This window comes from Mirounga angustirostris, unplaced genomic scaffold (assembly GCF_029215605.1).
Source record: "Mirounga angustirostris isolate CCGP_5_RB_7025 unplaced genomic scaffold, mMirAng1.0.hap1 SCAF_14, whole genome shotgun sequence".
Lineage (NCBI taxonomy): Eukaryota > Metazoa > Chordata > Mammalia > Carnivora > Phocidae > Mirounga > Mirounga angustirostris.
In genome coordinates, this window is record NW_026991722.1 from 66,732,380 (window position 1) to 66,755,528 (window position 23,149).

Consider the following 23,149-nt stretch of genomic DNA (forward strand, 5'->3'; position numbering starts at 1 on the left):
TTATTTACAATTCATTTATTTTTATATATTTGAGTTTACTCCGTGTTAACAATTATTTATCATGCTTTCTTCAACACACACGACAGCATCAACATTTTTCTTGTTAGCAAACAGCATAATTTTAATGTCTGCATAATATTATACATTTTGTACTGCAAATTCTGCACTGTTGTAAGTACTGTTTTAGTGATCATCCACAGACATTTCTCTCTTCCTACATTCCTTAGCGTGTCAGCATTAGTAATATTAGTAGTAAGTAACACATATAGTACTTGTGTGCCAGGCACTGTTTAAATACTTTATACACATTATCTCACTTAATCCACACAACAACCCTCTGAGGTAGATACTGGAAGTACCTCCATTAAACAGTTGGGGAAAATTGAGCCACAGGTTATATCAGAAACCCTAAGGGGCTACTCTTCCACTCCCATCAAGAATTGCTGTTTATCATGAAGACTCCTTCTAAAAGGAGTGCATTTTATGTATTGGTATATAAGCACCGAGGAGAGCAGTAGTAACTGAGAGACCAGAGATCTAGTTCTGGGTCTAACTTCACTCAAAACGTGAGACCTGCACCAACTCACCTTATCTCAACTGTATGATGAAGAGTACAAGTTAGATGGTCTTACGTTCCCTGTGGCTCCCAAGTCTCATGACACTAGCAATCATTTCTAGATTTTTCCTGTGAGAGAGACATCAAGATCTTTGTCCTCTTGGTCTCAAAAATATTTATCATTCAACCATCAATCATTAAGCATCTAACATATATCTTGTTTGCTGGCAAATGGCAGATAATGGCTAGTCCCTATACACAGGAGATCCATTTACAGAATGAAAGAGAGAATTAAAACAGGTTCTATTGCTAAATCTTTTTGGGGGCATGAACTTATCACAGAATCTGAAGATTAGGCTCCTCTCCCTAGAAGATATTACCTCTGTACAAACAAGATGATTTCGTATACAACATTAAAAGCTGTTTACTGATCCTCGGAAATGAGTCAATACACCCAATATGGGCACTGATTTCCTCAGGCCAAGTGCTGACGGAGGTGAGAGGGAAACGTGGCTGGGAGGGAAGCAAGAGCCCTGTGAGCTCTTACTCACACTCAGCCAGGTTTAAATTCAATGACACACACCAAGGTGAGGCAACAACAGTAACACCAATCGATCACCACAGCTAGCAATGATAAAGCACTTAATATACATCAGGCACTATTCTAAACTGCTTATGTGTTTACTCACTTAATACCCACCACAGTCCTACAAGGTAAGTAATATCCCTAATTTAAAGAAGCGGAGATCTGTAAGTTAGGCACAGAGAGGTTAGGCAGCATGCCCAAGTTCACTCAGCAAGTTAAGGGCAGAGGTGGAATTTCCACTTGGGTAGTCTAGCTCAAGCTTATGCATTTAACCACTACGTTTCCTTCACAAAGATAAAGGACTACCTTGGAAGGAGGGTGGCTTTGGGCACTGCTGTTTATTTCATGAGCATAGCTGCTCTAAGTATGGCCCAAGTACCTGTTCCCACTCAAATGGGGACCCTCCCTGGTGTGCTCAAATACCTAATCTTCCTCTAGATCCCCATGTCCGAAGAATCACTGTCTCTAAATTCCCAGGAGCCTTTAGCACCCTGTCTCAAAGAGTGCAACTCTAACTATGACCCTAAACAACACAGAATGGGAAAGTCTGCTAGTAGATGGTTCTTGAGTGTCCTTGATGATAGAATAGAGAAGCTGGATATCTTTTTCTTAATATTTAAAAATATCTTCAAATAATTATCAGAGTAACATGGAATAAACTATAAAACTCAATCCCATTACCTAACAAATCATTTCTGGTCATTTATCCATGGGTACTTTTCCAATTCTTGCCGACATGCAAATATATTTAAAGTAAGTACCATTACTAGTAAATGTTATTTTTCTACATTACATTATAAGCATTTTCCCTGCTGCTAACCAAAATGTGGCTTAAATCAGACACATAAAACAGAGTAAACACTACTAAATGTCCCAGAAAGACAATTAAGTAAAAAAAAAAGGGGGGGGCATATTAACTCACTGGAATACTATTTTCCACTTTTGTTACGATAACTGTATCAATTTTTTATTCTTTGCAGTAGCAACTCTTATCTTTTTGAAGAAGGTAACAAAGTTGGATAATCTCTCAACAACTCACCTACTTCTCAGATTTTAGCATTTTAAGGCTTGGTCAAGAATGCTCCGAGGACAACTGCTTTTGTAGGAATTTGTGGAAAGAAAAGCTGATGTATTTGTGTACTAAAATGAAATCTTGGGTTATTTCCCCTTCTAGGACCAGCTCTCTAGTGCACAAAAGGGTAGTAACAAGACTGAAAGCATTTCTGCACAGATTACATCTACACAGCTTCTCCCCAGAAGGAGTTTCCAATGCAAAAGAAAGTTATTGCTCTTTGTACAGAACTCTCCACATTCACTATATTAATAAGTATTTCCTCTAATATGATTGGTCTGGTATCGAGTAAGGTTAGGGCTGTTGACAAGCGCTGTCCCACACCGGTTACATGTTGAGAACTGTTCTCCAGTGTGGGCTATCTGATGTACAATCAGTGGAGAGTTCTGGCTGAAGATAATCCCACACTGATTACACTTATAGGTGTTTTCCCCAACATGAACCCTCTGATGCTTAATAAGGTCATTCTTCCGGATGAAGGCTTTTCCACATTGGCAACATTCATATGGCTTCTCTCCAGTATGAATTCTCTGATGCACAATGAGGGCAGAACTCTGGCTGAAGGACTTCCCGCAGTCATGGCATTCATATGGTTTCTCTCCAGTGTGGGTTCTCTGATGGGAGAACAGGTGAGAGCTTCGACTGAAGCATTTTCCACAGTCTTTACACTCGAAGGGCTTCAGTCCGGTGTGAGTTCTGTGGTGCACCACAAGGTGAGATCTCTGGCTGTAAGATTTCCCACACTCGTTACATTCATAGGGCCTTACTCTCACGTGAGTTCTCTGATGCAGAATGAGATGTGTGCTCTGTCTGAAAGACTTCCCACACTCGGGACAGTCATAGGGTTTCTCTCCAGTATGAGTTCTCTGGTGCCTAATCAGCCTGGAGCTGTGCACAAAAGATTTCCCACACTGGCTGCAAGTGTACAGTTTGTCTCCTGTGTGAGTTCTCTGATGGGTGACAAGGTGAGAAAACCAGCTGAAGGACTTTCCACACTCTTTACATTCATAGGGTTCTTCACCAGTGTGAGTCTTCTGATGGCCAACGAGGTGAGAACTCCGGCTGAAAGATTTTCCACATTCTTTACACTCATAGGGTTTTTGTCCAGTATGAATAAGCCGATGCCTGGTAAGATTAGAGCGCCAGCTGAAGAATTTCCCACACTCCTTACATTCATAGGGTTTCTCCCTATGTATACTCTTTGATATACCAAGGGATGTACCACTAGTAAGAGAGTTAACAGGATCAGGGCATTTGTAGGACTTATCTCCTGGCTGGGTTCTTGCAAACTGAATAAGGTGAATGTTTTGACAGAAGGCTGGACCACATTCACTGCTACTTGCATAGCTTTCCTGATGACCACTAAAAACTAAATTATGTGTTAAATTTTTAGTATGTGAGTCACGTTTATGGAAATACTCTCTCAGTACCAGCTGAGTAGGAAGAAGACAGTTTCCCCCATATTTACCATTTTCACAGACTCTCTCCTGAGTAAGTACTCTCTTCTGGGTGAATGCCACTTGCCTCAAATGTCTCTCCTGGTTTTCCTGATACTTGTCCAACTGGTCTTCACATTTCCAGACTTCTTCTAATGACAAACACCAGAGATCATTCTTTGCAATTCCTTCCATTTTAATGCCATAGGATTGTTTATTTTTAGAAATGCTCTTACTGGAAATTGATGATTTAATTTCAACTGCAGTCTCCAAATCTGAAAAAAAAAAAAAAGAGAGAGAGAGAAACTTTTGTGTAAGTAAAAAAAAAAAACATATTAAGGCCTGAATGGTGGGATGTGGAAACAAGTATGTAGGCTGTATAGAGCTGCTTGTATGGCTGCCTTCATGGACAGTGAGAAAGGGCAGAGAAGAACAGCAAACAGGAAAGGTGCTGGGCTGTGCAGCAGGTAAGAGGAGCAATGAGGGCAAGAAGACACAGGACTGGGTAGGACACATGGGATCGGACAGTCAGTGCTGGGGGCCAATAAGAGAAATCTCAGAGAGGCCTACACTCCCATGATCTAATCTAATGACACAAGAACCTAACATGTCTACTTGTTGCCAGGGCCTTCTCCTGACGTGCATTCTTCCCAACTACAGCCAATTTCACATTCCTAAGACATGAGTCCAACTATATGCCAAGACAGGGCCTGTTCTTGACACCACCAAAGCACTACAGAGTAATGCCCAGATAACTGGCACAGGAACTTCTCGGAAAGGCCACGTGACAGGCTGGAAAAGCAACTGGACACAAGTTATCCAGATACAGGTTCTACATCGAAGCTTTAATGCTACTAGTGGTGAATTTAGACTAGTTGTTCAACTTTTCAAATATCACTTTGCTTATCTGTAATCCAAGAGACAACAGTATTTGTGGTGTAAGATTATTGTTAAGTATTGTAAGGTGTGAGCTCGTCACAGACTCTGACACATGTATGGTCAAAGCAATACCACAGTAATCATTATTAATATTCTCCTGGTCTTGTATTTTGATTCCTTTGTTCTGAGACACCAAGACTTAACAACTGGGACGCCTGGGTGGCTCAGTTAAGCATCTGCCTTCAGCTCTGGTCATGATCTGAGGGTTCTAGGACCGAGCCCTGCACTGGGCTCCCTGCTCAGCGGGGGACCTGTTTCTCCCTCTGCCCCTCCCCCTACTCATGTTCTCTCTCTCTCTGTCCCAAAGAAATAAAATCTTAAAAAAAAAAAAAGCGGGGGGGACTTAACTGACAGGACTCAAACCACAGGACACTAATTCACAACCTAGCCCCTAACTCATATTCTCCTGGACTTTTTTGCTCCTTTGCTTATATCTGTGTGTATTACTGCACATTATTTCCCCTGGTTAAAAGCCTGTTTGTCTCTCAATGCCTTTTAGGTAAAATGTAACGTGTTTTTTTTTTTCCTAAAGATTTTATTTGACAGAGAGCGAGCACGCACACACACAAGCAGGGGGAGCGAGAGGGAGAGGAAGAAGCAGAGGAAGCAGCAGCAGGGGGCCCGATGCAGGACTCAATCCCAGGTCCCTGGGATCATGATCTGAGCTGAAGGCAGACGCTTAACTGACTGAGCCACCCAGGCGCTCAAAATGTTAGGTTCTTAACCTATGGGGGAAAAAAAAGCCGTATTTTTAAAAGTGATCTCTATGCCTAACGTGGGGCTTGAACTCACAACCCCGACATCAAGAGCTGCATGCTCTATCGACTGAGCCAGCCAGACATCCCCAAAAAACACTATTTACAAAGTACCGCCTCTCCCTACACAAGTGAGGTGATATTCTATTCTTACCTGGTGTATGGGTTGAATTGTGTGCCTCACATAAGATACACTGAAGTCCTAACCACCAATATCTCAGAATGCAACCGTATTTGGAAACAGGATCATTGCAGATGTCATTAAATGAAGTTGTACTGGTACAGACTGGGCCCCCAATCCAAGATGACTGGTATCCTTACAAGAGGAGAGGAGACACAAAGACACACCGGGAAGCCATGTGAAGGTGGTGGCTGACCGAAATGATGTGCTCATAAGCCATGGAACACCTGGGACTACCAGAGCCACCAGAGGCAAGGAAGGATCCTCTCCTAGGGGCTGCAGAGGGCCTATGACCCTGCTGACACCTTGATCTCAGACTTGTGACCTCTGGAGCTTTAAGAGGGCACACTTATGTCACCCAGCTTGTGGAACTTTATCTCGGCAGCACCAGGAAAGTAATTCACCTGACAATGATCCCCGTGCCAGGCTCCTGACTGCCACCCTCTTTGTGGGAACCCACCATTCCCAATCCTCTTTCACTACTGTGTCAGTCACTAGCTTTTTCCCCACCCTGATCTCTTTTTCTGTTTTAATTTTAAATGTTTTTCAAAGATTTATTTATTGGGCAGGGGGAGGGGGGCAGATGGGAGAGGCAGAGAGAGAATCCCAAGCAGACTCTCTGCTAAGCACAGAGCTGGACACAGGGGTCAATCCCACAACCCTGAGATCATAACTTGAGCCAAAATTGAGAGTTGGATGCTCAACCAACTGAGCCGCCCAGGCGCCCCTTTTTTCTGTCTTAAATTGTGGTAGACTAGGCATAACGTAAAATTCACCATCTTTACCATTTTTAAGGGCCACTTCAGGTACTCCATACATTCACATGGTTGTGCAGCCATCCCCGTACCTCTTCTCATCTGTAGAACTGAAACTTGGTACCTCTTAAAAAGTAAGGCCCCGTTCTCCCCTCCCATCAGTACCTGCTAAGCACCATTATGCTTTGTCTTTATGATTTTGACAACTTTAAGTAACCTCATGTACAGGAATCATACATTACTTGTTCTTTTGTGTCCAGCTTATTTCACTAAATGATATCCTCAATGTTGATCCATGTTGTAGCAGATGGCAGAATTTCCTTCCTTTTTAAGGCTGAATACCAGCCTATTGTGTGTGTGTGTGTGTGTGTGTATTTGTGTACTGCCATCATGATTTCTGACAGGAAATGCACCATCTTTTCCCTCTCCTCCCCTCCACTCAAGGCATCAAAATTGCATGGAAAGTTTTTTCAAACCACAAATGCCAACTGGAAAATTCTAAAATGAACATGTGTGAGGAAGAGTGAGGGCTGGGTACCAAAGCAGAACAACCGTGAGTGGCGTGTTTGAACATATGAATAGGGTGCTTTCCTTCATCAAAATTTTAAAATTTGTCCATGTATTATGTAACATAACACTCAAGTGAATTATACTTAAAACATATAACATCCATTCATCAACTCATCATCTGTATTCTTTTTAGAGATTTTATTTTATTTAAGTAACCTCTACACCCAATGTGGGGCTTGAACCTACAACCCCAAGATTAAGAGTCACACATTCACCAACCGAGCCAGCCAGGTGACCCCCCCATTTGCATTTTTAGATCCACCACTCATTATACTTTCCACATTGATCATGAAGCTCACATGTGTTTAAGCACATGTGTTTAAGCACATGGAGCTTCAGTATTTCTTTTGACAACAAATTCTCAATAAAAATCTAAACTGTTGATCTAGTTAGTTTTAGATAGTCATCAAGAGACATCTAGGAAAGCTTCCTAAATGAATGAACACAGGAATGAAATAAATAAAGGAAATAATGGAGAAATGAAAGAAAACAAAACAATCTTTCCTCCCAAGGCACCAAAGCAGCTGGCTGATCAAGTTCTTAACGGTGTATTGAAGGACTTGTCTTTGAGGCAGAAAACTGAGGCAGTCACCTATAAGACCAAATGTAAAACAAGTAAAAAATAGTTTATGATATTTAAAAGTACACTTAAAGTGGAAGCTCAGAAAAGGAAGGGACCTGTACTTGACGATGAGTCATAAGAAGTTTCACAGAGGACAACTAAGACTGACAGACTTTATTCACATCACACTCAAAGCTCAAGATGCAGGAAGCACCAAATACGTGTGGACAATGGGGATCGGACAGAGGCAACACAGGTCCTCACAGCATGACTAGGCCACATTGGAGTCATGTGGAGTCACATGCCTCACCACACACCAAGGAGGTTATGTGCAGTATGACTCAGACAGCAGCACCCAAGATGGCTGGGGAGGAAGATGCCAGAGGATTGCACTTACAAACACAGGTCAGGGAAAAGACTGCTTCTATAGAATAAAGGAAGAAGAAGAAAAACAACTTTCTATTTTTTTTTTTTTTAGAGATTTTATTTATTTATTTGAGAGACAGACAGACAATGAGGGGGGGAAGGGCAGAGGGAGAAGGAGACGCCCCACTGAGCAGGGAGCCCAATGTGGGGCTCAGTCCCAAGACCCTGAGATCATGACCTGAGCTGAAGTCAGATGCTCTACCGACTGAGCCACCTAAGTGCCCCTTCAACCTTCTATTTCTTAACCTAGAAAGCAGATTTTCAACGCACAGGGAAATTGGGGAAAGGAATGATGTTCGGAATCCACATAATGATTTGCATTTTAGAGATATTAAGATGAAAACAAAATAGGAATAAATTGAGAAAACATGAAATATGAGAGATAGAATAGAGTAAGAAAAAGGTGTTTTGGGAGCAGCAGTTCTGGAGAGAAAGGAGTTCAGCCAGCAGGAGCTGGAAAGCCCTCTGCAAACTCAGAAGAGTGGTCGGTTACTGAGCCCACTGCATGGCTTACATATAGCAGGAAAGCCACAGGAAAAGGGAAAGGGAAAAGGCAGGCAAGGAGGAAAGAAAAGACTGTATGACAAATAAGAGAATGGAGACGCTAGAATCAGTGTAAGAATCAGGAAAGCAAGACCAACAGAGCTGAAACAAGTATATCAACAGAAAGATAATTTTCATGAAGAACACATCCTTGTTTCCGAATGCAAATGATGTGTGATAAGACTGTAGAGAGACTGGTCATGGGGAAATAGAAGGTAAATAAACTCAGTCTTCTCTCTAGAAATGAGGAGAACTAGGGACCACTATGTCCAGGTATTCCGGCCCGTAACAGCTCATCTGGGTTACTGCCTGCAATGTCTCTTGACTGGTACTCACCTGGATGGGTCTCCCGGTGAATCCCTCTCTCCACCAGCCATGGCTCTTCCCCTTTCTCCAATTGGAGGATCACATCTGGTTTGGGAAGCTGATGCCCTGTGCACAGCAAAAGATAAAGAACTGCACAGGGGTTGGGGAACTCTGGGCTGGACACAAAGAGCATCCCAGATTCAGCCCCAACCCCTTAGTCCTGGGGGGACTCTGAAGAGTAGACAAGGGGAGGCTACAGAGGCAGCAAAATATGCATGTTTTTAAAATTCAACAAAACAAAAAAAATTTTTTTCCTCAAAAACAGAAGTGAGTACAAAACCCTCTTCTATGCCCCCCCAAAATTAGGTCCCTAACCCTAAGCTCACACTCTGATATATGTGCTTCATTCTCCATACCTTTTGATCAATAAAAAACCAAAATCATCGCAGGGGGATATCTCTGAGAACAGAAGTTAGTCTTACCCAAGGAAATCAGGTTCTTATAGTTCTCCAGCATCACATCTTTGTACATGATCTGCTGAGCAGTATCCAGCAGCTTCCACTCCTCCCTGGTGAAGTTCACAAGTATATCCTTGAAGGTCACCAGTGTCTACAACATGGAACAAATCTGTAATAAGCCAGATGTATCTCTCTGCCCTCCCCTTCTTGAGTACTGACAGAAAGAGAGATTAGGCAGAAAGCACTGGGGCAGGAAAAGAGGATGGACCAAAATTTATTCCAAAAGTGAGTAGTACTTATTTGGGTTCTGGTCAAGTCCTAAAAGGAATGTCCAAAAAGCAGTTCCATGTTATGCTCTAGGTTTAGAAACTGTCAGAAGAACATTTGTTTGTTTGTTTGTTTTGGGGGGAGGGGCAGGGGGAGAGAGAATAAGAGAGAATCCTTAAGAAGACTCCCCACTGAGCGCAGAGCCCAACAAGAGGCTCGATCCCAGGACCCTGAGATCATGACCTGAGCCGAAACCAAGAGTCAGCCACCCAAGTGACTGAGCCACCCAGGGGCCCCAAAAGCACTTTTATTTAAATCAAGTTTGTTATGAACAGCTATAGCAAGGAGTATCAGACACCAAAGTTAATCTACACTTATATTCTGTGAAATAAAGAACCTAATTCAAAGCAGAAAAAAACAGTCCTCAGTCCAAGTACAACTTAATGCTTAAGAGACTAACGTCAGGGCGCCTGGGTGTCTCAGTAGATTAAGCATCCAACTCTTGGTTTTGGCTCAGGTCATGATCTCAGGGTCATGAGATCAAGCCCCATGCCGGGCTCCACACTCAGTGGGACGTCTGTTTCTCTCCTTTTCCCTCTCCCTCTGTCCTCCGCCCACTCGCACACGCACTCTCTAAAATAAATAAATCTTTAAAAAAAAGAGAGACCAACCTCACCATGTTTTCTGATCTAAAATAATTATCCAAGACATTTTTGCTAAACATTGAATAGCATTTTTTAAAAATGGAGATTATATTTTAATAGTAACAAAGTAATTTGACAAACAATAGATACAGAAGCAAGGCCTTCTTCATTAGCTACATCAAAAAGAAATGCTGATTACACAAACACTTACTTGAATGAGGATTTTTCTTCAAAGACCATGAAGGTCAGACATGGGAATAATGGTTTTTTCAATACTGAAAAAAATTTCTTTTTTTTTTTTTTTTAAGATTTTTTATTTATTTATTTGAGAGAGAGAATGAGATAGAGCATGGGAGGGGGAAGGGTCAGAGGGAGAAGCAGACTCCCCGCTGAGCAGGGATCCCGATGTGGGACTCGATCCCAGGACTCTAGGATCATGACCTGAGCCGAAGGCAGTCGCCTAACCAACTGAGCCACCCAGGCGCCCATGTCAAGCCATTTCTATATCCAGTGAAAACATATTTCAGGAATGATGCAAAATATACTCTAAAATGAAGTAAAAGAATTTGTTACCAGCAAACCTACTCTAAAAGACATATTAAAAGTAGTTATTCAAACAAAAGGGAAATGTTACCAAAGAGAAACTTTAAATCTCAAGAATGAAGGATGAGCAACAAAAACAGTAAATATCTGGGTAAATATAATAGACTAGTTTTCTTAAGTCCTTCAAAATATGTAGCACAGCTTAGAGCAAAAACCACAACACTTTCTGGTGGGATTTTCAATATACCAGAGGTAATACATACAGGATGCTCCAGGGGAAGCTGGACCCACACGGGAACCAGTCTCCCACCCTGGATGTTCCCAGAGGTTCCACCCTCCTCCAAGCTCCTCATGCCTGGGTGGCAGCTACCCCTAAGTAAGTACATAACTTGTGCCTGAGCTCCCCATGGAGGCATTACGTAGCCAGCTCCACATCTAGGACAACCAGGAACCAGAGAGACCCTCAAGGCACAACATTCCCAGTTCCCACCTAATTTTTTAGGGAGGAAGTGTGCTGTGGACTTCATTCCCTAGTGTGGATCAAAGCATTTTATCGGAGTGCTTAATATTACCCCACTTGACTCCTGCCCACATCACTGTTAAACGTGCATTTCTTTTATATGAAAGGTATATGAATAGTGTATAACATATGAATAAAACTACATCTACAAATAAAGCAAACAAAAGAGTGCTAGTCTCCCAGAGGAGAGTGTCCAAGATATAATTTCTGAAGTTTCTAGGCAAAGGAACTCCAGAACTTAAGCTAAAAGGGATTCTCAGTTGGAAAACAAAGAAGGCAGCCCAACTTACATGGGACCTGGCAGTTAGTGACTTGGCTTCCATGCCCTCCTTGTTTTTGATGATGCTTTTTTGAGTAATGGAGATCCTGAGAAGATGAAGCTGGAGAAAAGAAAGAAAGATGAAGAAAGTCTGCTGTGACAGGGAGGCTTCATAAATCATCAACCTAGACTCCCTCACACCCAGCTGGGTATAATGCAAACACCCACCACACAAAGAAGAACATCAGAGATAGTCCAAAAATGTATCTACAATGTCTGAAATTCCCAGGAGTATGAAGAACTATGTAAACTGCCATTTTCTCCTTAGTCTCTGGGGTTCCATGCAAAATTTCATTTTTAATTTAATGGTTTGGCTGCTACAAATCCTCTTTTTTGAGAAAAACAAACCAAGACACAAAACCTGCCTTGATCTAACACCCTTACTTTACAGATAAGGAAAAAGTGTTTTCTCCAGCTGATCAGAGAAGGGAAGTCAGAGATTAGAAGCACAAGAAACACGTGATGTGCTGTTACTGGCCTGCAGGTGGATGGTGTCACATGGCAAGGAATGGGGGCAGTCTCTGGGAGCTAAGAGCAACACCCAGCTGACAGCCAGTCCTATCATAGTCCCACAGCCACAAGTAACTGAATTCTGCCAACAATCAGAGCCTCCAAATGAGAACCCAGGCCAGCTAACACCTTGAAAGCAGCTGTTGGATATCTGAGCAGAAAACCCAGCCAGAGAGGGTCAGACTTCCACCTACAGAACTGTGAGCCAGTAAGTGGGTGCTTTTGAAGCTACTAAGTTTGTGATAGTTTGTTAACAGCAATAGGGAACCAATACATGATCAATTATCTGTTAAAGATACTTAAATAATAAAGAAAAATATCATATATTTACCTACGTAGTTACCATTGCCACTGCTTTTCATCCTTTCCTGTAGATCCAGATTTCCACTTGGTTTCATTTCCTTTCTCCCTGAAGGCCATCGCTTAACATTTCCTGCAATGTGGGTCTGCTGGTAATGAATTCTTTCAGCTTTTTAAGTCTGACAATGTCTTCATTTTGCCTTTTTTTTCTAAACGGCTTTACTAAGATATAATTCACATACCATACAATTCATCCACTCAAAGTATACAATCCAATGGTTTTGGCAATTACATTATCAGTCTTTAAAATTGTAGTAAAAAAATTAACAAAATTTGCTATCTTAATTATTGTTACGTGTACAATTCAGTGGCATTAATTACATTCACAATATTGTACAACCATCACTAATAATTCCAAAACTTTCTCATCACCCCAACGGAAACTCTGAAACATTAACCAAACTCCCTATTCCTGCATCCCCTCAGACTCCAATAACCTCTAATCTCCTTTGTCTCTCTGAATTTGCCAATTCTAGAAAATTCATATAAATGGAATCATACAATATTTGTCCTTTTGTGTCTAGCTTACGTGACTCCACATCATGTCTTCAAGGTTCATCCATGCTGTAGCATGAATCAGAACTTCATTCCTTCTAACGGCCAAGTAATATTCCATTGTAGGGAGAGACCACATTCTGTTTGTCCCTTCATCTGCTCATGGACCCCTGGGTTGTTTCCATCTATTGGCTCTTGTGCACAGTGCTGCTGTGAACACTGTCATACAAGTATGTGCTCGTGTCCCTGCTTTCAATTCCTTCCGGTCTATCCCTAGAAGTGGAAGTGCTGGGTCATATGGTAATTGCATGTTTAGCTTTTTGAGGACCCACAAAACTGTTTTCCACAGTGGCAGCATCACTGTGAGTTGTGATGCTGAGTTCCAATTTCCCCACATGCTTGCCAAAACTTGTTATTCCATTTTTTAAATTATTATAGCCATCCTAGTTGGTGTGAAGTGGTATTTCATTGTATTTTGATTTGTATTATTTTCATGTATTTAGTATTTGCATATCCTCCTTGGAGAAATGTCTGTTCAAGTCCTTTGCCCATTTTTAAATTGGATAATTTGTGTTTCTGTTATTGAGCTGTAGTTCTTTACATATTCTACATATAAGTACATATATATTTATATATCCTATAAATATTAAATCCTTATCAGATATATAATTTCCAAATATTTTCTCCCATTCTGTTGTCTTGTCTTTGTTGTTGAAAAATATTTTTGCTGAATTTAGAATTCTAAGTAGAGTTAATTTTCCTTTCAGTGCTTTACATAAATAGTTCCACTCCCAATGTTCCAGGAATTACGAGAGTTTTCCAGTCTGGCTAGTGGTAACAGGCAGTATTCCCCATGCAAATATCAGGACTATTCCCTCCAACCCTTTAGAGGATTCTTTCCCTGGCCTTGTGGAGTTTCCTCACACACACGTGCTGCTCTGTGCTCTTGAGAACTCGTGGGAGACCCTCTGCAGACCTGTCCTCTCTGGTGATCTGTCCTATGAACTCCAGCTGCTTTGCTCTCCCCAGATTCTCAGCTCCATCCTTGACTCAGGAAGTCTGCTGGGCTCCACCTCAGGTTCTCCTTCCTCTGCTGTAAATTGGAAACCCTCTCAAGGCAATAAACTGGGACAATCAGAAGGCTTACCTCGTTGATTTTCCATCTCCCAGGGATGACTGTCCTTTGTCATCTGATATCCAGGGTCTTAGAACGATTGTTTCATGTATTTTGTCTGTCTTTGTTGTTGTTGTTGCCGTTGTCCCTGTTATTCCATGTTGGCCAGAAACAGAAGTCTATAAACATTGCGTTTTTAAGGTGTTTTAAACTTAGATTGTATTTTTAATTTCCACCTTTTGAATACTGGGCTTGAATGTTTCCCATGTTTGTATTTACAGTTCTTTTGAATCTGTTTTCTTTCCTATTGTTTTCCCCCTTTGTCTTCTGGAGATCTTACGGATTTCCATCTCAGTTCTATGCAAATTTACATGCATAAAAGCAGTATGGCTTCTGCCCTGCTACACCACTAAAAACCGTTCTCACCAATGACATCTATTACAGAGGACACTGTTGGCATTTTGATTGTTCTTGAAGCTCTTTATTTACTTTGCTTCCTTCCTCACCTAGCTTCCCTCTGTGTATCTTGGTTCTCAGTCTTCTCTAATGATTCGCTGCATCTCTCGGTCTCCACTTTCAATGCCCCCCTGGGCACTTCCAGGACACACAATGTACCTACTTGTTTTATCCCCACTGTCTATCCCACTGCCAGGCACACAACAGAACTGTGTTTTGGCTACATGAATAGACCACTCTGTCTTCTATCCCGACCTTGCTCCTCAACCTCAACTGCATATTTCCAACTGTGGCTAATAGCATGGATTCTGCAGCCAGACTGCCCAGGTTCAAGTCCCTGCTCCAATACTTACTAGGAGGTTTCTTAACCTTTCCTGGAACTTACTTTTCTTTTCTTTTTTAAAGATTTTATTTATTTATTTGACAGAGAGAGACTGAACACAAGAAGGGGGAGTGGGAGAGGGAGAAGCAGGCTCCCTGAAGCAGGGTCCCCGCTGAGCAGGGAGCCCGATGCGGGGCTCGATCCCAGGACTCTGGGATCATGACCTGAGCCGAAAGCAGACAATTAACGACTGAGCCACCCAGGCGCTCCTGGAACTTTTCTTTCTTTTTTTTTTTTTTTAAAGATTTTATTTATTTATTTGAGACAGAGAGAATGAGAGAGACAGAGAGCACATGAGAGGGAGGAGGGTCAGAGGGAGAAGCAGGCTTCCCGCCGAGCAGGGAGCCCGATGTGGGACTCGATCCAGGGACTCCAGGATCATGACCTGAGCCGAAGGCAGTCGCTTAACCAACTGAGCCACCCAGGCGCCCCTGGAACTTACTTTTCGATGTCACATGAATAAAGGCTGAAATAACCAGGGATGTTAAACTGTGTAAGAAATTACTTTATGGAAGCAAGAGAATGGTTTTCACATATTTACAGGTCCTGTGGAACAGGGATATTTATTTTGAGTTGCTCCAGAGGGCAGAATTAGGAGTAATGTGTGCAGTCACAAAGAAATCAATTACAAGTCAATATTATAACCATATGACACCTGGAAATAGATCAGGTTGCCTAAGAAAGCAGGAAATTCTGGCCACCAATAAATTTTCAATCAGATCTTATTAAAAACACTACAGTACAGCCTCTACTTTACATAGGTATCTAAGGTCCATTCCATTAACTCTCCCATTTTAGGATTATATAAAATACAAAAAGCCTGCAATTAGTCTCATGTCATCCTAACTTCCCTTAACCTCCAGTTCTGATAACTTACTCAAACCTTTCCCTAAACCAGTGGTTTTCAGCCCTAACTGAATGCTGGAAATGCCAAGTATATTCATAAATTATGACACCTGGATCCCATGCCATCCTTCTCTGAGAGATTCTGACTTAATTGTGGTGAGCGGCCAAGCTTTTGTTTCTTTTAAATAGTTCCCTGGGTGACTCAACTGTGAAGCCAAGTTTGAGAATCACTGATCTAAGCCATTATTTAATCTATGCAACTATTCAAATCTATTTGAACTAATCAATTAATTAAATCCTACCACTTCTTAGGGATAATCAGATTCTTTTAAGATTTTTATTTTTTTAAAGATTTTATTTATTTATTTGACAGACAGAGACAGCAAGAGAGGGAACACAAGCAGGGGGAGTGGGAGAGGGAGAAGCAGGCTTCCCGCTGAGGGACTCGATCCCAGGACCTGGGATCATGACCTGAGCCGAAGGCAGACGCTTAACGATGCTGAAGAGACACTTAATCTTGGGGAGCCACCCAGGTGCCCCAAGATTTTATTTATTTTAGAGAGAAAGCACGCACGCATGCACGAGCAGGAGAGGAGCAGAGGAAGAGGGAGATAATCTCCAGCCGACTCCACGCACTGCACAGAGCCCGACGTGGAGCTCCATCCCAAGACCCTGAGATCATGACCTAAGCTGAAACCAAGAGTCAGATGCTTAACTGACTGAGCCACCCAGGCACCCTGGAATAATCAGATTCTTTTATCACTGATACCTTTCTGTGCAACTGGCCAAAACTGATTTCTCTAAAGTAACAATTGTCACTGCCATGTGGCGATACTGGGATGAGTTTTGTGTTTAGGGAAACAGCTGGTAAGTTGATTACTATCTTGATGTTATATATTTGGATCTTCTGTCATTTTAATAAATAATTAGTAGACACTTACTATGCGCCTGGCTCTGTACAAGGCCCAGGAGATAAAAACATGAATACAGTATTTATTCCTGACAGCAAGCAGCTGAGTCTAGCTGAAGACACTGAAAATGGACACCTATAGTCCACTATGATTACTGCTCTGACAACGGCATGCATGCCCAAGGGGTCATGGAGCACAGAAAATAGCACCCAGCACCACCTGGTGATTTCAAGGCTGGGTCCTAGAGCTAATTAGGCAGACAAAGAAGGGTGGGGACCTGTGTAAACAAAGGCAGAGCCTAAGACAATGATGTATGGGGAAGGGAGCTCACTGCAGCTGGTGCATACTTGTGAAGGGCAGGGAACAGCCAGAAGGGAGCCCACAGACACACATGACCAGACCTAGGTCACAAAAGGACAAAAAAGCCATTTTCAGACTCTGTCCTACATGTTATAAGCCCAGATATGATACTAAATTTGCACCTTAAAAATGCTTCCTCTGCATTTGGGGTGGTTGTGTAATGTACTGATGGAAGATATAACAGTAGCAAAGGAACAAGGAAGGAGGCTAAAACCATAATCCAGAGGATGGGAACACAAATTAGGACTAAGGGTAGAAATGCAGAGCAGGCAGACTTTGGAAAGATTGGTATTTCCTGAAAATCAAATGGATATGGATGTGAAGATGGGTTGGGGTTAAAGATGACTCCCAGTTTCCTGGGTGACCGATATGACAACAATGTATCAGCAGGAGTAGGCACTAGAGAAATGATGGTACTGGGCTGTTTTTTGTTTTGTTTTAAAGAAAGGCAGACTGCCACATGCAGCGCCTCATTTGGATGTGTCTGGAGTCTTGGAAACTTGTTCTCCTACAAACGGACCTTGAGAGCTTGTTTGGAAGTTCTAGCAGGGAGCGCAGCTTCTTGTATACCCTTGACCAAAGAATGGTCCTCCTCTATTGGGGAAGGTTGTCCTCTTTTTTTTTTTATATTAATTTTTTTTTAAATGTTTTATTTATTTATTCATGAGAGTCAGAGAGAGAGAGAGGCAGAGGGAGAAGCAGGTTCCCCGCCTAGGAGGGAGCCCGATGCGGGACTCGATCCCAGGACCCTGGGATCATGACCTGAGCCGAAGGCAGACGCTTAACCATCTGAGCCACCCAGGCGCCCCGAAGGTTGTCCTCTTTGATTGAACCTGCAACTTCGGGAGGGATGCACATGGAGCAGTGAAGGAGGAAGGGGACACCCACCTACCTGGCCAGATCAGCTAAACCAACCTTGGTGATCAATGGGGTGACAGATGTTGCAGCCAGATCATCCTCACATCCTGATGGGGTTGGTTTTAAACTCAGAAAGTGGGACAGAGAAATGACATTTAGGAAACATATGTAGATGTGAGGGTTATCCAGCTGTATCATCTGCCTTTGACATTTCTGTTCTATATCTATCCAAACTACTCAGCTATATTCTCCAACAAGATTTTGGGGGTAGGGGATGGTCTTTTGTCACAGATTTGAGAGTGACTATGTTCTTCCACTATGAGATAAAGGTGAAGTAGGCAGGTGGACAAGAGTCTAAGTGAGATCATATATTCCTATCAACAACCCTATGACATAATAATTCTTATAAAGCCCACTAAGAAACAGTAAGATTTCATAAAGTTAGTTAATGGTATTATCAGATGACACCATGGCAGTATATAAAGTCAACCAAAGATAATGTGAAGAGTAAAATGAAGTGTAAGACCAGGATTAGATTATTGGGAAAATCAACATTTAGGAAGCAAATAGAAGAGAAAGAAAAGCCCACGAAGGAGGCAAAGAAAGACCCACTAGAGAATGAGAAGATCCGGAAGAGAGGTGTATCAAAAGCCAGAAGAGAGAATTTCAAGGAGGGGAGACTTAAAAGAGTTTGGGTAAGTTAAGGAGCATAATGTACAGGATTGGTTAGATAAGGGTTCACTAGTGATTAGGGGAGACTGGTCTCAATATATCGCTGGCAACTGCAGACAAATTCCACAAAAGGAATGAAAAGTTTGGAGGTGAAAAAAGAAGAGAAAGCGCACACCTGGAAGAGGTGCTGGGGACTGGAGAGTCGTCTGTAGACTGAGAGGAAGGAAGTAACAGACAAGCAGACTGGAGCCAGAGGAGAGAACAGGGCAAGGGATGGAGTCAGAAGCTCAGATGGAGGCATCAATTGGAGGCTTGTAAGGCAGGAAGCTAGCAACACCAGCTCTCTCTATGCCTTTCTTCTACAGTCACATCTCCCCCTGATGCTCACCTTCTGCCTCCCTACTCCAACTCAGATGGACCTCTGTGATTATACTTGGCCCACCGAACAATCCAGGGTAATCTCCCCATCTTAAGGTCCTTAGTTGAATCACATCTGCAAGGTCCCTTTTGCCATATAGCAATATTAATATATCCACAGGTTCTGGTTCTTTGGGGAGTGATTATTCTGCCTACCACCAGGGCACAGATGGGCTGCAAGAAGCTTTCAGTATGAACCAGAAGGGTATGAAAGAGACTATCCAGGGCATAAGAGGTTCTGCAGCACGGCTCCAACCAGGTCACTGAGCATACAAGCTTCACAACCATCTACTTTCATGGCCTTGACAACATTTCAAACTTAATTCCTGCTGCACTCGCCCCATGATCTCTGGGCCTCATTTAAATGCCTTTTCTGACAAGCCTTCCTGTTGTCCCAGAGAGAATAACTGTTCCCTGGCCAGTAATCACGGAGAACTTTGTACATGATTCTAGCACTTCAACACCCTACTTACTGTCCACCTCCCTTATAAGGAACTACTTGAGAACTGGGATAATCTCATTCGAAACCTAAGAGACTAGCGTAGTGCTTTCAACTTCATATTTGTTCCACTGGCATTTGTCCAACACTTAAGGAGCACCCACAAAAATTACGTGTCTGTTTCCCAAGGTGTCTGCCCTCCAGTCTCCATTTGAAGACCCAGTACTGGAGCGCCAGTACCCAGAGATAGGCAAGACCTTGTCAGGGACAGCATTTCACTCAGGTTTATGAAGTGTATGCTTCTTTTTTTTTTTTTAAGGATGATTTATTTATTCTAGAGAGAACGAAGGAGCAGGGAGAGGGGTAGAGGGGGAAGGAAAGGTAGAGAGAGTCTCAAGCAGACTCCTCTCTCAGTGTGGAGCCTGACTTGGGACCCTGAGTTCATGACCAGAGCCGAAACAATACACAAGAGTCGAATGCTCAACCAACTGAGCCACCCAGGCACCCCTGGAGTATATGCTTCCTAACAAAAGAGAACAGGATCTCTTTACATTTTGAGTAAGTTCACTAGTTTTTAGCATGTGCAAGGGGCAAGGAATGATTAGCAAAAGGACCCAGCAGCCACAGAGTTAGAACTCTGGGGCCAGGAGAGATGGCAAAGACATACTTGAAGATACAAAAGGCAAAGACCATGCATCTGCGAAAACTCAGAAAATGTATACTTTCATTTTGTGCACTTCATTTTATATAAATTTTACATCAAAACAAAAAGCTAAACAAATACTGAATTCTAGTTAATAACACATATACATTTTCAAGTATTTAGAGGAAGTATACTGATACATGCAATTAACTCAATACACACCAAAAAAAGATGGACTGATGAAAAAATAAATGTATGTTAAAATAAGTAAAATGTTAATAGTGGAGTCTAGGAGAGTGGTTTACAAGTATTCTTTTAATTTAGTTGTATGCTCAAAAGTTTTCATAATGAAATATGAGAAAAGGCAAGAATGAGATAGCAGAGAGGTACTGTGTGAAAGAGGCAAAAACGATGCTCTGGGTGTTGGTACTGTGTCAGGGATACATATACAGCCTATGCCACACCCAGTCCTGACCTTGCTTTGTGGCCAGAAGATATAAGACATGTTGATGTGATAGGAGACAACGACTCTGATAGGAGACATGCAAGGAGTACTGCAGGTCAAGGTGTATTGTAAGCAAAACAGAGATGTTGTAATATGAAGCTTCCTTTTCCTCAAAATAAAAATTCTTAAAACCTAAAAAGTTTTTTAAACTGTTACTAAGCCTTCAGTGTTTGAATTACGTCATGTAAACCAAGGAAACCCATCATTTCTAGGAGTATTTCTCTTTAACAGAAACATTTTCTCACCAAATTATGAAAAGCAATAAGCCACTTCCAAACATTTTTAAGATGAAGACATAAAGAACATAGTGCATGGGTGTTCTTGAAAAAAATTCCATTTATATTTCCTTAACAACTGAATTTAATAAAAAACAGAACTGGTCTCATGCCCATTCATCTTTTATTCTTCTACCTCCTAGTAAGGTTTTAAAGTTTTCTCATATAGTGCAGGCATATCTCTAGTTAAAATTAATATTAGGTATTCTAGTACTGTTGAGTAGACTTTCTTCCAAAAAGACATGTGTTAGCTTGTTACTGAGGACAGTAAAGCAATCTGTTCACTTACATATTTCCTTCTCAGTCATTTTACTAAAAACTCATTGATGTTAACTGAATCTCTTTCACATGGCGGGGGTATAGTTAATTAATAAGAATAATTTTGTAGTCTCTCTTCCAGAAGGTATGCTTTGTATCTACGTAAATACGGTATTGTCCTAAGCGGAATTTGGAGACAATATTAATATAAAATACTGATAAACAGGCTTCCTTCTTTATCTGTATCTCAAATGCCTGCCCTGTGGCTGGCACATGCTAAGAGCCCAAGAAATGTGTGTTAAGAGAAGAAATGACAGAACAAGGGAACAATTTTCAAGAACAGGCAAGAATGTGTGAAATTCACCGTCCAGGAAGCTTTGCAAGACAGAGGAGGAGCTGTGCTATTTAACGGTCCGGAGAGTTAACTACAGTCGACACTGCCAACTGACAAGGTTTGTCAGCACGCATTCTGGATGACATCTCATGTTCCCTTTTACTTCTTCGTAAAAGACAATATACTGAAGAACTGAAATGCTTCACCTTCTCCACAGACTCTGGCTGGGATCTACGTAAGGCTGGTGTTAACCTTGCCTGTGACACCATACCAGATATCGGATGACACGTATCATTTTGAATAGCGTAACAACTCTCGTATCGAGGAAAAATAACACATTAAACTTGAGCTGTCTCTGAAAAATAAACTATGTTAAACACATACCCACCTCCAGTTAATCTCTTTGATTTAAAACACACACACACTAAAGATTAAGGAGGTGGGAGCTAGAGATACAGGGCTTTTTTAGAATTTTGTTGTGAAAGACCACACAGCAACTGGCCTGATCTTAGAGACCGAGGATGCTGATACGACAAGAAATTCTGAGGAAAGTAACTCAATATAACTTCAACAGTAAGTGAAAAGGTTTATTTAACTTGTATTTTTAGGCTAGACCAAGAAATAGAAACCTATCCAGCCCCTTCTACAGCTACACGTACGAAAACAGACCTACTTCTTCAGGAAGCAAGCAGCATGCGGCTCTTACACTCTCCACGAACAGAATCCAATGGTTTATGTATTTGAAAACCAGCGTAACCACGTCTGGTTTCTCCGAGGAACGGAAGGCTTTCACTCTAAGAAATTTCCTGCTCTAACAAAAAGAGCACGATCCTTTTCAGCAAATGCTAGAAAAGCCATAAGCAAGATGTTACACAGCTAGCCCTAGTTGGGGAAAAGGAAAAGCAGGACGAGAGGAAACCTCATTTTGAATCACTGAGAGTATCTGGCTCAGGCCTACGGGCACCGCCATCCCCGCAGGGCACACTTAGACACTCGGGTGTCGCCACTATTCCTGCCAAACAGGACCGTGGGCCGTTAATGCCACGACGTGAAGTCAAGGAGTACCCCGCAACGGGGAAACCGTCATTCGTGCACGGGGTGAAAACCACACCAGGAGGAAGCCCTCTCACCGAGGAAATCATCGTCCGCCTACAACCACGAGGCTAGCAAGCCGGGGGCTGCGGGAAGGACGACCCAGCACACGCACACACACACGCGCGCGCGCGCGTATACCTGCAGCGAGCACCCAGCAGGCGCGCAGGGGTAGGCGATCCGTCACAACGGCAGCAGCAACGGCAAATCAATGACGAGCCGGGCCTCCGCTAGCAGGCGCCCCGCGGCCACCGGGCTGCGGAGGGTCCGTCCGGGTGGCTGCCGGCTCTCCGCCGGGGGGTGGGGGGGGTGCCTCCTCACCCCCCACCCGCCCGCCAGCCCCGCGTCCCCTCACGCTCGCGCTGCGACCCCGGCCCGTCCCACAGGCGCCGCCCCCTTCCCTTCACGCACGCGCCGCGGCCCCGGCCCGCCCCACACACGCCCACCCCGCGACCCTCACGCTCGCGCCGCGGCCCCGGCCCGTCCCTCACACACCGCCCCAGTCCCTTCACGCACGCGCCGCGGCCCCGACCCGCCCCCCACACGCCCACCCCACGACCCTCACGCTCGCGCCGCGGCCCCGTCCCTTCACGCACGCGCCGCGGCCCCGGCCCGCCCCACACACGCCCACCCCACGACCCTCACGCTCGCGCCGCGGCCCCGGCCCGTACCACACACACCGCCCCCGTCCCTTCACGCACGCGCCGCGGCCCCGGCCCGCCCCCCACACGCCCACCCCACGACCCTCACGCTCGCGCCGCGGCCCCGGCCCGTACCACACACA

General features: G+C 43.2%; 1 protein-coding gene across 14 annotated transcripts; it reads right to left on the reverse strand.

Moving 5' to 3' along the window:
* Positions 1-1,215: 1,215 nt before the first annotated feature.
* Positions 1,216-22,782, reverse strand: ZNF10 (zinc finger protein 10). 14 transcript variants are annotated; one of them, XM_064578090.1, is made up of 9 exons: positions 22,507-22,780; positions 21,947-22,084; positions 13,951-14,065; positions 12,280-12,381; positions 11,410-11,499; positions 9,170-9,296; positions 8,718-8,813; positions 5,499-5,660; positions 1,216-3,925 (listed from the first exon to the last, which is right to left on the reverse strand). In XM_064578090.1, the coding sequence occupies exons 5-9, from the start codon at positions 11,440-11,442 to the stop codon at positions 2,463-2,465; spliced, it is 1,881 nt and encodes a 626-aa protein (XP_064434160.1). In that variant the 5' UTR covers positions 11,443-11,499; positions 12,280-12,381; positions 13,951-14,065; positions 21,947-22,084; positions 22,507-22,780; the 3' UTR covers positions 1,216-2,462. The 14 variants fall into 14 exon arrangements, with proteins under 14 accessions (XP_064434160.1, XP_064434161.1, XP_045743863.1 ...); XM_064578091.1 differs by lacking the exon at positions 21,947-22,084 and having other exon boundaries at positions 1,216-3,802; positions 3,887-3,925; positions 12,280-14,065; positions 22,507-22,781; XM_045887907.3 differs by lacking the exon at positions 21,947-22,084.
* Between the last annotated feature and the right edge of the window lie 367 nt (positions 22,783-23,149).